This window comes from Mustela putorius, unplaced genomic scaffold (genome assembly GCF_011764305.1).
Source record: "Mustela putorius furo isolate JIRA1106 unplaced genomic scaffold, ASM1176430v1.1 tig00000281_pilon_pilon_pilon, whole genome shotgun sequence".
Taxonomy (NCBI): domain Eukaryota; kingdom Metazoa; phylum Chordata; class Mammalia; order Carnivora; family Mustelidae; genus Mustela; species Mustela putorius.
The window spans coordinates 17,183,220-17,198,073 of NW_025421343.1; the positions used below are offsets into that span (position 1 = coordinate 17,183,220).

The 14,854-nt window shown below is 37.4% G+C and overlaps 1 protein-coding gene across 7 annotated transcripts in view; it reads left to right on the top strand.

Annotated features, from left to right (window-relative positions):
* The first annotated feature begins 348 nt into the window (after positions 1-348).
* The window catches only part of ANAPC1 (anaphase promoting complex subunit 1), a 102,566-nt gene continuing 88,060 nt past the window's right edge, over positions 349-14,854 (top strand). For 4 of the 7 annotated variants that reach the window (XR_006606467.1, XM_013045005.2, XM_045079144.1 and 1 more), the window contains exons 1-11: positions 349-614; positions 1,246-1,363; positions 2,344-2,580; positions 3,788-3,949; positions 7,426-7,477; positions 7,701-7,801; positions 8,337-8,419; positions 9,496-9,569; positions 11,324-11,469; positions 11,694-11,914; positions 12,610-12,819. Coding sequence is in view for 6 of the 7 variants with exons in the window: in XM_013045005.2 (XP_012900459.1) it covers positions 2,368-2,580; positions 3,788-3,949; positions 7,426-7,477; positions 7,701-7,801; positions 8,337-8,419; positions 9,496-9,569; positions 11,324-11,469; positions 11,694-11,914; positions 12,610-12,819 (1,262 nt within the window). In the remaining variant the exon portion in view is untranslated. The other 3 variants (XM_013045006.2, XM_004770989.3, XM_004770988.3) reach the window with 3 other exon arrangements.

Below are 14,854 nucleotides of genomic sequence, written 5' to 3' on the forward strand. Positions count from 1 at the left end.
CAGCACGTCCCTTTCTGTCCTAAGCCTGGAAGTACATAGCTCCCGTTTGGGGACAGGAGACTGGAGTGAAACTAGCCTGAATACCTCCTCATTCAGAGTTAAGAGGCAGTTTCAGTTGTAATGACATGACCTGGAGAAAGATCTTGGATGCCAGGAGGGACCTATCACGGTACACACTCCAGCAGACACAGGCCGGATTCGGAGATCCACGTTGCGCGCAGGGAGATGAAGCACCCTGCACATCCTGCCTCACACTTTCTTTCCCAGCTGCGCGGGCGCTAGGACCCAGGCCCGGCCGCGCGCCACCCGCGACGCTCCACCCCGCCCCGCCCCTGCGCGAGGCAGGACGGGAAAGCCAAGATGGACGCGTTCATTTGAACATCTCGCCTGAGTGGCTTCCTAGCACTCCTGCCTGTACCTGCTTGTCGTTCGCTGTCGCGCCAGTAGCTGCTGCCCGTTCTTCCTCCGGAATAGGGGAGGGAGAGGGAATGAGAAGCTGCAGCGGCCGAGGAGTCACCGTGACCGACCCCGCCGCTGCCCTCGGGCCCCCTCGGCCCCGCGCCTCCGGGGAGCAGCCGGGGCTCGCTGCGCCTGACGCGTCCCGAGTTACACAGGTGTGGGCCTGGGCCCGCAGCGCCCGGTGGTTCACCGCGTGCCCTGTGACCCTGCACCCGCCACGAGCTGACCGGCGTTTGGTGACCAGAGGGCAGGGAGCCTAGGGGAGGCCCTGAGCGCACGTTTGCGCCAAGTGGCCCCCGGCCTGCGGACTGGGCTTTCCGGGGTGCACCTCCTCGTGCCGCTCCTCGCCGACTTCCTTCCAGAGCTAGACGCAGTGTCCCATGTGGGCCTCAGCTTCTATATCGGACCCTTGCTTCTCGGTCAGGATTTTTTGAGGCCCAGGGGCTTAGCTTGTTGGGTTTCATCTAACCCTAAAGAGGCTGTTCCTGCTCTGCCTTTTTGCGGAGACTCTACGCATGATGCCTTTCCTATGCATTTGGGTCTCTCCTCGAAGCAGTTTTGTGGTTACCTTTGGCAGGGTAGTTTTTGTTTATTGTAAACAATGCCGATAACTTGATTTATAGCTTATCAATGTAATATAGTACTTTTATATGTAGCTTTTTATGTTGCCCTATTAAGTAAGCATATAGAAATTTGGGTTACTATAAAGGTATTAAATATGTTTTAATCGTACAAAAAGATACTGCACTGTTAAAATAATTTTGTAATAATGTAATTTTCTCAAAGTTTTAATAGAATAACATTTCGAAATTGCACAACTGAAGTTGGATAAAGTCGCAAGTTTAATGCTGGCTGTCCTGTTGACTAGGAAATAGGAAGACCAGCAGAGTTTTGTTGTTTTCTTGTAAGTTTTATAAGGCACGTTATTAGTTATGTCCTAAATTCAACTGTTCTCAATTCTGAATTTTAGCAGGAGGAAGTAAGTGCCACCATTGTGACATACAGTTGTCTCAGGAATAATGTTAATTCACAGCAAAATAGGTTTGCAACCCTGGTTGCTGCATAGGAGCTAGAGAGGCTTTGAGATAGTGCAGCAAGGAAAACTACTGATGCCCAAAAAAACACCTCAAATGAGAACTCTAAATCAAATTTAATTAAACTCTTCATTTTGAGTGCTTTCCAGATACTAAACGTTGTCTGTGGTGTTGACATCAAGTGTTTGTTTTGATTTCTTTGTTCGAGGATTGCTGTTTAAATGTGTTGCCACAAAACCTATTTCTAATGTCGGTGTTGTCTCAGACAGAACTGGCTTCCACTTTACATACCATATTGCAGAGTATCAGAATTTTATTAGCTGTCGGTTGCTGTATACAGAAATGTTTTGGAGGTAAAGAAGTATTTTTCCACCCACAGCTCATCTACATCTAATGAACTGTGCTGTAATAGATTAAAAGCTAGCACTCTTAAATTTGCTACAAGCAGGAATATTTCATGGCCAGGATTATTCCTGCCTTGGTTCTGGTTTGACCAAAAATTGGAATTGGTTGTAATTCATGTTTAAATGAATTGGGGTGTCAAAACTGTGGATGACACTTGAGAGTTTATTAGGTCTTTTGTGGACTGGTCAACCAAAAGCAGTACTTCAACTACTGATGAGTTAGAAGTAATTTTTTTGTTGTTGTTTCAATATGCCGGTGATCCTTTTAGTATGCTTCTCATGAAATCTGGAGGGCCTTTTGATGTTATGATTACTTGTATACCTACAATATGATAGGATTGTTTGACACTCATCTAAGGATTAATGACTCTTCTGTAAACTTTTATGGTATTTTTATTCTGGTTTTGATGTTAGAAGCTGACCAGAATGTGTTTGAATTCATGCAGAAATAATGTTGATATTTGGAACCCATGTCGAACTTCTATGAAGAAAGGGCAACGATGATTGCAGCCGGGGATTTGCAGGAATTTGTTCCTTTCGGTCGAGACCACTGCAAGCACCACCCTAATGCTTTGAACCTTCAGCTTCGCCAGCTACAGCCAGCATCTGAGTTATGGTCTTCTGATGGTGCTGCTGGCTTGGTGGGATCCCTTCAGGAGGTTACAATACACGAGAAACAGAAGGTTCCATTAAGCTTCCCAATATATTTTTGAAATGTAGAGTGATGTGATCTCTTTGTAATTTAAGGCTACTCAGATGCAACAGAAAGGAATATGATGCAACTTGTAGAGTAGAGATTCAAATTTCAGTCAAGGCTAAAATAATGACATTATTGTATTTTAGGGTCATAAGTGTTTATTTATTTATTTTAAAGATTTTATTTATTTATTTGACAGAGATCACAAGTAGGCAGAGAGGCAAGCAGAGAGAGAGAGAGAGGAGGAAACAGGCTTCCCACTGATCAGAGAGCCCGATGTGGGACTTGATCCTGGGACCCTGAGATGATGACCTGAGCCAAAGGCAGAGGCATAATCCACTGAGCCACCCAGGCGATCCACATAACTGTTTATTTAGACATGTGTAACTCATGGTGTCATAATGAGTGTCAGTTTCAGTAGTATGATTATGGTCTATTTTAGACCATATTCATTTAGGTCTCCTCTTCACTTAGTATGTAGTGACCAGATTCATGTTATTTGATGAGTAGATTGTAGAGTTAGAAATGGTCCCTACTGCAAAAGACCTGTATGTTTCTAGAGGAGAAAAGAATTGCTACACAAGTAGATAAATTAGGGGAATGAGATGCAAGCGTGTGTCAGAAAATCAGTCTTTCCTACCTTATGCCCTTTTCCTATCCCTTTGTGATACCAAAATCTCAGAGAGGGGAACTTTAAACCTTTCTGGTTCCCATTTCTTTTGATGGTTAGGAAAAGGGAAGGAAGGTGAGCGTATATGCAGTCGTGAAACAGGGAAATCTGTATTATGCATTAACTCTGCTGGTGATTCCCATGTGTATCTCACTACTCCCTTTCCATCATCCCCACATATGCTTAATACAGCCTTTTAGTCTCCCAAGTATGTTGGTTTCATTCTATAGATAAGGATTATTTTTGTTTGTTTATATTTTTGGCAGGTTAATGTGTTATAAGGCAGTTAATATAGAGAATTTTGAATACATTTTTGTTCATGAAGTCATGTAAGATTTGTAATACACACCCACTCTGTTAATCAGCGGCACCAGACCTTCTGAGAGATTGAGTCTTACTCCACAGGCAGAGAGAGAGTAGGAGACTTGTATCTGGATGACCATTTGATTTAATTAATAAATCTTGTTACATACTCTTGTAAAAGAGAGTGCTTTAACATGTCTTACATTTGTTAATTTTTAAGGAAAGCTGGCAGTTAAGGAAAGGCGTCAGTGAAATTGGAGAAGAAGTGGATTATGACGAGGAACTTTATGTGGCTGGAAATATGGTGATCTGGAGCAAAGGAAGTAAAAGCCAGGCATTGGCTGTTTATAAAGCGTTTACAGTTGACAGCCCTGTTCAACAGGTGAGTTGATTGGAATTTTGGCATTTCATTGACTATTTAAACTTTTTTAAAGAAAAGCTTTTGTCCTAGAATTTAACAGAAATGATGAAAACATAGTTGAATGAGCCCAGCAGCTGGACATATATTTAAAAATGTAGCGAAGATAATAGTAGGAAAATAAAAATTTCACTTGTTTTCTTTGTCCTCACTTTTTAAATTCTGTCCTTTGTCAGTTTAATGATAATCTTTAAACATTATCCTTAATTAATTTGATTTATTATCAATAAAAATTTATAAGATGGTAAGGGTACAAAAATGTTTTAACACATGATGATTATAATTGGTTGCAGAGTATTGAATAAAAATTTGGGTTCAGAGTAATAGAAAGGGAAAGGAAAATAGCCTACTTTGCTATCATTATAGTTGACTATTAAAACCAACTCTTCTAAAATTGGTAATTAAAGGGAAAGAATTAAGCACTTGCCCTGCCTTTTTGGAAGACATGCAGTCCATCTCCATTTAATGAGGGAAAACCCTTATTTATAAAATGCTGGTGAATAAATTAAAAGGGAATGGTAGGATTAGAAATTATCATTTTTTGGGAGCCTGGGTGGCTCAGAGGGATAAAGCCTCTGTCTTTGGCTCAGGTCATGAACCCAGGGTCCTGGGTCGAGCCCCACATCAGGCTCTCTGCTGTGCGGGGAGCCTGCTTCCTCCTTTCTCTCTGCCTGCTTTCTCTGCTTACTTGTGATCTCGGTCTGTCAAATAAATAAATAAAATCTTAAAAAAAAAAGAAAAAAAGAAGTTACCATTTTTTAACCTCCAGTGTAAACTGGTAATAGACAGTGATTGTTAATGGACACTAACACTACTGAGTAAAAGGATGCGACCATGGCACCAAGGTGTCACCCTGTGGCTTACTTGTTAATGTGAAGGAACAAATGTATCTCTACTTGGGAGATATCGTTGGTCTCTGCCTCAACCACATTGATTGACTTTATTGGCACTGGTAGTGAGGCAAAGGAGTAATACACACCTCAAGCTGTCATGCAGCATGAAATACATGTTGTCATCTACTAAGTTTTCTTCCCAGAAATACTTGACTATCTAGAGTTAACTTTTAGTTTTAGGAAACATGGGGATAATAGGATCGGCTTTTAAAATATCAGGAAATGAGGAGTGGGTTGGAGGTGTAGATGAAACAAGAATGGCCAAAGCTTGATAATTATTAAAGCTGGCAGATGGGAATTCTTTGCTATTCCTTTTATTTAATACATATTTGAAATTTCTCATAATAAAAAGTTAAAAAAAAACACTATGAGAAAACATTTGCGGGGGATAATCTACAATTCTGGTTTCTTTAAAAAGTTAGGGACAGGGGCGCCTGGGTGGCTCAGTGGGTTGAGCCTCTGCCTTAGGCTCAGGTCATGGTCCCAGGGTCCTGGGATGGAGCCCCGTATCGGGCTCTCTGCTCGGTGGGGAGCCTGCTTCTCCCTCTCTCTGCCTGCCTCTCTGCCACTTGTGAACTCTGTTAAATAAATAAGTAAAATCTTTAAAAAAAAAAAGGGACAAAAAAAAGGTAGGGAGAAAGAAAGAAAAGGTGGGGACTGCTCTAGTTAAAAAAGAGTAAAGGGGCATCAAATGCAGTATTTTTTGAAACTTGTTGAATGAACTTCCAATTGAATCCTGGTTTTAGAAAATTGGCCAAAAAGACATTTTTTGAGAAAATTTGTAAAACTTGCAAATAGACTGGGTATTAAGTGATGTTAGAAAGTTTTTCTTAGGCAGGATGATGATTTTGTGGGTATAGGAAAACATCTTTATTTGTAGTAAGTGCATGATAAAATGTTGAGGGGTAAAGTGTCATGACATGATCCACATGTGCCTCCTCAATCCCACATGAACACAAACAGATAGTGTGAAATATTAGTAACTTAGATTTAGGTGAGACAGATTTTCAGTGTACTACTTCAACTTATTGAGGATTTTTAGAAAGAAAGTTGAGGGAAAAAGGAATACATTTATAGTAGTTGGATTGTTAAGCTGTTTATGAGATGAGGCTTTTGACTAATATTAAATTTCTTATTGGTATACACTGAAACCTTTGTACCTGATACTACTTATTTATTATTTTTCCATTAACTCTTTTCCTGATGAGCACTAACAGTTTATTGGGAAAGATAAACTGAATTATTTTGAAACCTGAGGGCATGTGTTCAGAAGTGTTAAAGTCAGTGATCTGGGAGGTTGGGGAACCAGGTGGTGGGTATTAGAGAGGGCACGGATTGCATGGAGCACTGGGTGTAGTGCAAAAATAATGAATACTGTTATGCTGAAAATAAATAAATTTAATTAAAAAAAATAAAGTCAATGATCTTTTTTTAAAAAGATTTTATTTATTTATTTCAGAGAGTACACGCATGCATACATATGCTTTTGCAAGCTGGGGAAGGGGCAGAGGGTGAGGGAGAGAGAATCCCAAGCAGGTTCCACATCCAGCATGGAGACCTAGGTGGGGCTCAGTTTCATGACCCTGAGATCTCAATCTGAGCTGAAATCAAGAGTTGGCATGTTTAACCAACTAGGCCTCCCAGATGCCCTGCCAGTGATCTTTTTGATGATGATTTTTCTCTATGTAATTCATACGGTTAGTATAGATGTGAAAAATGGATTTGATGATGTACAGATAGTTCTTTGCTTCTGTGTTTCCATCTTAATTTCTCCCAAGAATGATTGTCTGTTCATTAGATTCCATTGGTATGTGGTTAGATATATTGTCTCTTTTTCTTGTCTCCTTTCTCTTAAGATTGTTTATAAGTAGGGGTGCCTGGGTGGCTGAGTTGATTAAGTATCCAACTCTCATTTTCTGCTCAGGTCATGATCTCATGGTCATGAGATTGAGCCCCAAGTCTGGCTCTGCATTGGGCATGGAGCCTGCTTAAGATTCTCTCTCTCCCTCTTTCTCGCCACCCCCCCCAAAATGGTTTAAGTGGTAAGTTTTATGTTGCATATATTTTACCATAATTAAAAAAATAAAACATAAAAATGCTGTTAAACAGTTTCAATAAGGGATTGTCAAGCATGCCAGTTGAAGTCTAATGGTTTTTCTTAATTTGTATTTTTTAAGAGGGGCCTTTAAGAAAGGAAAATGTTAATTTTTCTAAAGCTTTTTTCTAAAATGAGTCTAGGAGAGTCTGAGAATGTTAAGATCATTGGGTAAGTCTGGAGATTATAAAATGGCTTTGCAATTTTGAACTCTTCTGATAACTCTTTAGCTTTCTAAAACTTATTTGCAAACACCGTTTGTCTTTCCTTATTTTTATCATTAATCTGATTTTATTTTACCTTATTCTTTTTTGTTCCAGTGGTGTATGTATTGAGCTGATAAGGAGAGACAGGTATTATGTAGGTGTAATTGTTATTAATCAGATACCATTACTGAATAGGTTGTTATTTAGATACAATTTTCTCAGGTAAGCATTTTGTTTTGATTTTAGGCATTGTGGTGTGACTTCATCATATCACAGGATAAGTCTGAGAAGGCCTACAGTAAGTTTCTTTTTGAAATTTTACTTCATCTTACTCCAAATGTTTATCTCCTTGCTTATTTTTTGTTGTTGTTGTTCAAAGTAAGTAGCCACTAATAATAGTGATTTAGCCTAATCATTTTTTTAATGGTATGTTAAATAACTTGTCCTGTTGGGAATTGTAGTTTGTTATTGTTGAGGTTTTTTTTTTTTTAATGCATAAATCTTGTATCATTTCTTTTCAGGTAGTGATGAAGTAGAAAAATGCATATGTATATTGCAAAGCTCGTGTATCAACATGCATAGCATAGAAGGAAAGGATTACATAGCTTCTTTACCTTTTCAGGTAAGTTGAGTATTTCACTATTTCTGTGTTTTGTTGTAGAATATTCTTGAATTAATTAGGTGCAGAACTATTGCTATTCTTACACTTTGTAGTAATTAAGACCGGCATTTTTATTCAAATAAAGTAACCAAATTTTAACAGTTTTAATCCAGTTTTCCATCCTTTGCATAAAAAATAAATTATTTAATGAAGTGGATTATGGAGTTTTTTTCCTGAGAGATTTTTTTCAGTTTAAGTTATAAAAAGAAAGCATTTTGGAATATTAAAGCATGTGAAGAAGATTATTGTCTTTTTCCTGTTTCCCATCATCACATTGTCATTTTGGTACTGTTATTAGCCAGTGGCAGGAATTTCTGATTGCACTCTTTCTTAAATTTGATTTTGTCTTGGACTTTAAAAAAATGTTGTTAATGATCACATTGTTTTGTGAAGCTTTAAGTTGGAAGAAAATCTTAATGTTCTACAGTTTCCTAAGCACATGTTACAAAGAGTAATTTCTTTTACTTTTGTTTTTTCCTATCCTTTTACCTGATAGGTTGCAAATGTTTGGCCCACCAAATATGGATTGTTGTTTGAACGAAGCAGTTCCTCACATGAGGTACCTCCAGGTCTACCCAGGTATCCATTTTACTCAGTTCAGTATATTATTATTTGGGCTTTTTTGGTGCTGGTTTTGAGGTAATATTGTTTACCTAAAAGTTCAGGATGATGATAATTTCTGTGCTGACAGCATAGATAAATGTGATATTCTCATCTCAGTACTGTACACTTATGAGGGCTTCTTCCAACATGGCACTTAATTTTATCTACTGCTTCCCTCCTCTCCTCCATAGTAAAATTAAACGAGCATATACTCAGCGGATATGAAGATTGTTCTTAGAGCCATCACTGTTTTACTGTGTTACTTTGTGCAAGTCAGTAGAGCTTTCTTAGCTTTAGTTTCCTTATCTGTCACAGAAGTACTGTCATTTATCTCTTAGGATTTATGCAAAGATTAAATGAGCTGACGTATGTAATATATGATGTAAGATTTAGTACATATTAGATGCACAACAAATGATAGGTGCTTATTGGTAGCATGTTTACCTTGTCTCCCTAATAAATTGTGAGCTCTCTTGTCATAGTCTGGTGTAAGTAATAGACACTGTTTTTAAAAAAATTGCTTGTAGATTTTAATCTTTCTGTGTTTAGACAGAAGGCCTGTTTTTTTGTCCTTTTTAAAATCACTCCTTAAAAAAATACAGCCTTTTTATTCACTCAATGTTTTTCTTCCTTTTTTGTGACACTTTTTTGTAAATGGATATAGGACACCAAATTTCTTTCTTAGCTGCCAGAGACACACTGCCACCAAGGAAGGTTAAAAAAAAAAAAAAAGACTGCCTTATGCTTATTACTCCATTGGCTCTGTAATGTGATGATTCCTGTATGTAGAGATTCCCTGGGCTGTGTTGATTTCCCTGTGTGTGTGAATGCATAGAATTACCATGTACAAGAAGAGATATTTCCAGGAATGAAATAGAAGATACTGTGAGAAATAGTATGTAAAAAGTTTAGAGGCTTGCATTTTGAGATGATGGATTTCTAGTTGCTTGTATAATCTGGAGAAGATATTTCTTTGCAAGGAAAGTACAAAATTTGCACATAAATGGAATCATTTTGTGTTGGTGATTGACTGATTATTTGTTTATTACTAGAGAACCTTTACCCACTATGTTCAGCATGTTGCATCCACTAGATGAAATAACCCCACTTGTTTGTAAATCCGGAAGTAAGTGTATTTTTATAAATTCTTTCATTCCTTTTTTTAAAATAAATTCTTTCACATAAACTTTTTTAAATTTGGGGGATAGGAGGAAATGGAAGAGCTTTATGAAAATTGGGCTTGTTTTATAGAAATAATGTAGTTTAAACATTTTTATTATGAAAAATTATATTAAAGCAACAACTTGAATACTATGGTATTGTTTTTAATTGTTATTTTATTAACAATTTTATTGTTAAATGTTATTAAATGTTATTAATTGTATTAATAGTTATTCTTTTATTAAAAATAGGGCCTATAATCAATCAGGAATATTGATATATTTGCTACCCTATCTGTAGATGACTGGATTCTGTTCTTCATTCATAAGTAAATGAACAATATTTAAATGAACTATAATTGTTTTTTGTTGTTGAAGAAAAAAGTATAGGTTCTTAGGCCTCTTCTGTGTAAATTTTAATAACTCATTTTCTGTGCTCATAATAAAAAAATTTACTGAGATGCAGAACTTTTAGTATTTCCTAAGGTATTTCTAGTTGCTTATCTTAAAAATTTAAATGTGGCCAAACATGATAGGTAATTATAAATAATGAGGACTTGAAAACTGAAAAAAAGTGTTTATATTTTTTGACCAATTTTACTTGTAGGACTTTATCTCAAGAACATATTCTGAAATTCCGCTGAGGTTTTTAATCTTGTGTATCAGGGCTTGGTAAACTGCAGCCCACGGTTCTAAATCCAGCCAACAGCTTGTTTTTTTATGGCTTATGAGCTAAGAATGGTTTTAATCTTTTTAAAGGGTTGTAGAAAAAAACATGCAACAGTCATTATGTGGTCCACAAAGCCTAAGCTATTTATTCTCTGGCCTTATACTGAAAAGTGTGTTGATAATTCTGTATTATACTGGTAACGATTACAGACAACCTAAATAAACATGTTAGGATGGTGTGAACCATTATTGATCATGTTTTTGAACAATATTTAATGACCTCAGGAATTGCTTGTGCATAATGTTAAGTAGAATATAAAACTAGGTACAGTGATTCTAATTTTTGTAAATGCATAAAAAGTGTGTGTATACATGTAGGAAAAAAACACTAAAAAGGGAATATTCCCTAATGTATTAAGAGTGGATATTTTGAGATGGTGGAATTATGAGTGATTTTTATTTGTTTCTTTATAAAATACCTCTTATTTTTATAAAATATTTAAAATTTAAAAATATTTTAACTGGGAGGGAAGGGAGGCATTTAGGAAGCTGTCAGAGAAGGTTATAGAAATCAATTCAGGGTACTGTAGAAGTAAAAGCTAAACTCACTAGGAAAAACTTATTTTGCAAGTATACTTAGTAAATAGTGTACTGTTCAGCTCTGTTTGAATAGTTATTACAGGGGACAGATTTCATACGGAAGAAAAACAGTCAAGAGGTCAAACATGGCAGGATAGTTGATGGCAGTTTGCAGATCAGTTAGTTGTTGAGTAGTCACAGACCTACCTGTGGCCCACGGGATAGTGAGTCAGCATGCATCTTCAACATGTAATTGCATGTATGTGAATTGAAACTTGTAATATATTCTGTATGTAGGTTGAGAAGTTGTTGCCCAAAGTAAATTTAAAAATTCACGGTAATTGTATATTAGTGGATTTTTGTGTGTTAATTGGCTGGGTTTCTCTTTAGGAATTACAGAAAGTCATTTCATGAAGAACTGTCTTATGAAGTTCATTATTCAATACCTGATCATTTCTATTTTATCTTTAAGGTCTTTTTGGTACATCAAGAGTACAGTATGTTGTAGATCATGCAATGAAAATTGTTTTTCTCAACACTGACCCCTCCATTATAATGACCTATGACACTGTTCAAAGTTTGCATTCTGTGTGGGCTCTTCGGAGAGTCAAAACAGAGGTAAGGATAATGGCAAGTCACTCCTTAGCATGAAAGGATAGTTAACACTGAAAACTTTTCACATGTATTTGGAAGAATCATTTGTGAAATGCATTGAGCTTCTTAGGAAAAAAGAAGTATTGTGTCTTTAATAACTGGCTTCTACCCTGAATTCTCACCAGGAAATTACCCTTTTAATCTAATTATTGCCTTTTTTTTCCTCCTTCTCATCATTTTGACTTAAGGAAGAGAATGTTGTCTTAAAGTTCTCTGAACAGGGGGGAACCCCACAGAATGTGGCCAGTAGTAGCTCCCTCACAGCACACCTCAGAAGCCTCTCCAAAGGAGATTCCCCCGTGGCTTCACCTTTCCAGAATTACTCCTCCATTCACAGTCAGAGTCGCTCGACCTCCTCACCCAGTCTACACTCTCGTTCACCTTCTATTTCCAACATGGCAGCTCTAAGGTGGGAATTAAGTGTGGAAGTGTTTCCTTGTTTTAAACAAGATATCCCAAGAAAGAGATACCTTCTTTTCAAACTTTCTTTTAATGTTTTGAAGGATTTAAAATCTCTGTTGATAGCTCTTGGGTTTTTTTAGGGAAAATAGTGATTATCCCAGTCGTGTTGCTAAGTAAAAGTTAGTTTTTTTAAAGTGAGTCTTATTTAGAAGCTGCCTGTGCTTGTCATAAGATTCGTTGCCTCATTTCCATCAATAAGTGGCAGCAATTTGATGAATATTAATTGCAAAAATATTTTGGTTTCTCTTTCCTTTCTTGTTTTTGGTCTTTGAGCTTTTTCATTTTTATCTATCTGGTAATGGGGGGACATATTTTATTGGTATGTACATATCAATATGTAGGAATGTAGTTTGGACCTTTCTGAATATAAAAACAGTTCATGTTCTGAGGCAGAAATGAATAAATTTTCCTTTTTAAAATGATAAAGATTGAATTTTAAGAAGAATTTAAATCTTTAGAATACAATAAAACACGTAATGTGAGCCATTTAAGTAGTTATTCCCCTTAAAAAAAATTTATTCCTGACAGAGATTATACCAGGAATGCAGTTGTTACATAAGAGTTTCAGGAAGTGTGATTGGAAAGCATGTTCTGTCAGCCTGCCTTGTTAATTGTGATGCCCTCTCTCTGTTTATTTTGCAGTCGTGCTCATTCTCCTGCCTTAGGAGTACACTCTTTTTCAGGGGTGCAGAGGTTCAACCTTTCAAGCCATAATCAGTCTCCAAAGAGACATAGTATTTCTCATTCTCCAAATAGTAATTCTAATGGCTCCTTCCTTGCGCCAGAAACAGAGCCAATTGTTCCTGAACTTTGTATTGACCATTTATGGACAGAAACGATTACTAACATAAGGTTTGGGAGATATATATTTTTATATTCAAAGAAAAATGTTGGTACAAGTCTTAGAAAACCCTTGGTGTTTTGCTCAGAGTTTCCTTTAGTCTTTTAATATAATCAGTTATTAATACTTATAAAAATGTAGAGATAAATCTTAAGGCTGCCTCAGTTTCAGGCTATTAATGATATTAAAAGTGATTATAAAAGTATTCTTTTATCATTTCCTATTTCTTTATAGTAGTAAGAATCTCTTAGATTTGAGGTGTTTGATGTTTTAGAGAGAAGCAACTAATTTCTGTAGATTAAGGAACTAGGGGTTTTATTAGTGTTTTTTTAAAGTTCTATCTTTATGTTAGTTGAGTGTCAGGAGTTGTTTCTGGGATATGCAATTTAGACCTCTATTCTGGGTGGTCTTTCTCCTTTTATGTTGTCTTTGATCAGTCATTCATTCAGCCAGTTCCAGTGTGTATGCTAGTGGCTGTGGGTTAACAGGCAAATTGGTCACTGTCCCTATCCTGAAAAAGAGACAGCTGAAGTTGGTGACACAGAGGCACTGCCTACTCTGTTGGTAGGGCTTTGGGAAGATGAATAATAGGTATTTGCTGGGTAGGAAAGGGAAGAAGTGTGCAGTAGGCAGGATGATCAGAACAGAAGTTTAGAAGTATGAGTGTGTGATATATACAAATGCTCTCACTTTGCTTATGCTGGAAGGAAGGGCAAGGGTTGGGAATGGGGACGGTTGAGAGAAAGATCGCCCTTTAGGGCTGCTCTGTTTGATGAGGGCTGTTAAGGTGCTTTATGTGTGGGTCATAAACTTAGGGGAAAGAGCAGAGCAATAAATGTGGGAGTTGTTGGCTTGTACGTGGTGATTGAGACAAGGGAGGTGGATTAGAAGTTAAGGATCGTGTAGACATCGGGTTCCTGGAGGGCCTGGGGATGAGCTTGTGGTTGCAGAGGGCCTAGTGACCTAGCATCTTACAGTAATCATGTGCACGTTAGTTTATAAGAGTTTTCCTAAGGAAAGGGTTTTAACATTTATTAGATTCTCATAGGGGGTCCGAGACCTCCAAAAAATAGATCTGGTTGTGTAGAGTCAGAAGAGAGCTAGGGACTGAAGTCTTGGAAACCTAAGTTTTTGGGGGTAAAAAGAGAAAAAATACAACTGCTATAGAGAGACACAGCAAGAAAGCTTAGGTGTGAGAGGCAGCAGAAGTGTCATGGGACAATGGAAAAGAGAGCCTTTCAGAAAGAAAGTTGCCAGTATTGTCAGGTGTTGGTAAGGTGTGGCACTAAGCGAAGAACTCAGGACATACCTAGTTGGCAGTGAGTTCGTTGGTGACCTTGGCCAGAGCACTTGGGAGAGGTGCTGTGGAGTGGAAGGACGTGAATGGGGACTGAGGAAGTGAACGTTGACATATAGATTATTTTATGGATTGGGGATGGGGATACAATATTAGAGGGAGTCTCAGTGTCAAGAGAGAGTTTTGTTCCTGCTGAATTACATGAGAAAATTAGTCTTTGTGACTAAATACCTCAGTGAGTATCTCTAAAATATACGGACATCTTACCTAACCACAATACCATTTTTTACACCCAATTAACAGTAAGTCCTTTATATCATTTATTATTCAGTCCATCTTCAAAGAGAGAGTAGGCTGCAAGGATGATACTCAGTGTAGGGAAAGCATCGGAAGTACTGGAGAGAGGAAATGACAGATTGAACGAGGAACCAGAAAGGAGCGCAAGCAGAGAGATTAGCCTTCAGGAGAAAGGCAAAAGGTAGTGATGGTTATTAGATACATAGGGCAGGAGGCTGGTCTCAAGCCTTACAGTCCCATTTTCTCTGTTATGCAGAAGGCAAATGCATGTTCTTAGGGGTTAGGGAATAGTAAAGTGTGGAAAGTAAAGTGTTACAGTGTTAGGGGCTTCCCTGGAATAGTAAAGTGTAAATGAAATAAAAGTTTGAATTTAAACAGTGTTGAAGTCTTTCTTGTACCCCTGGGGATAAAAATATATTTGTTCCTCATAAATAAAAAAAAAATTAAAAAAA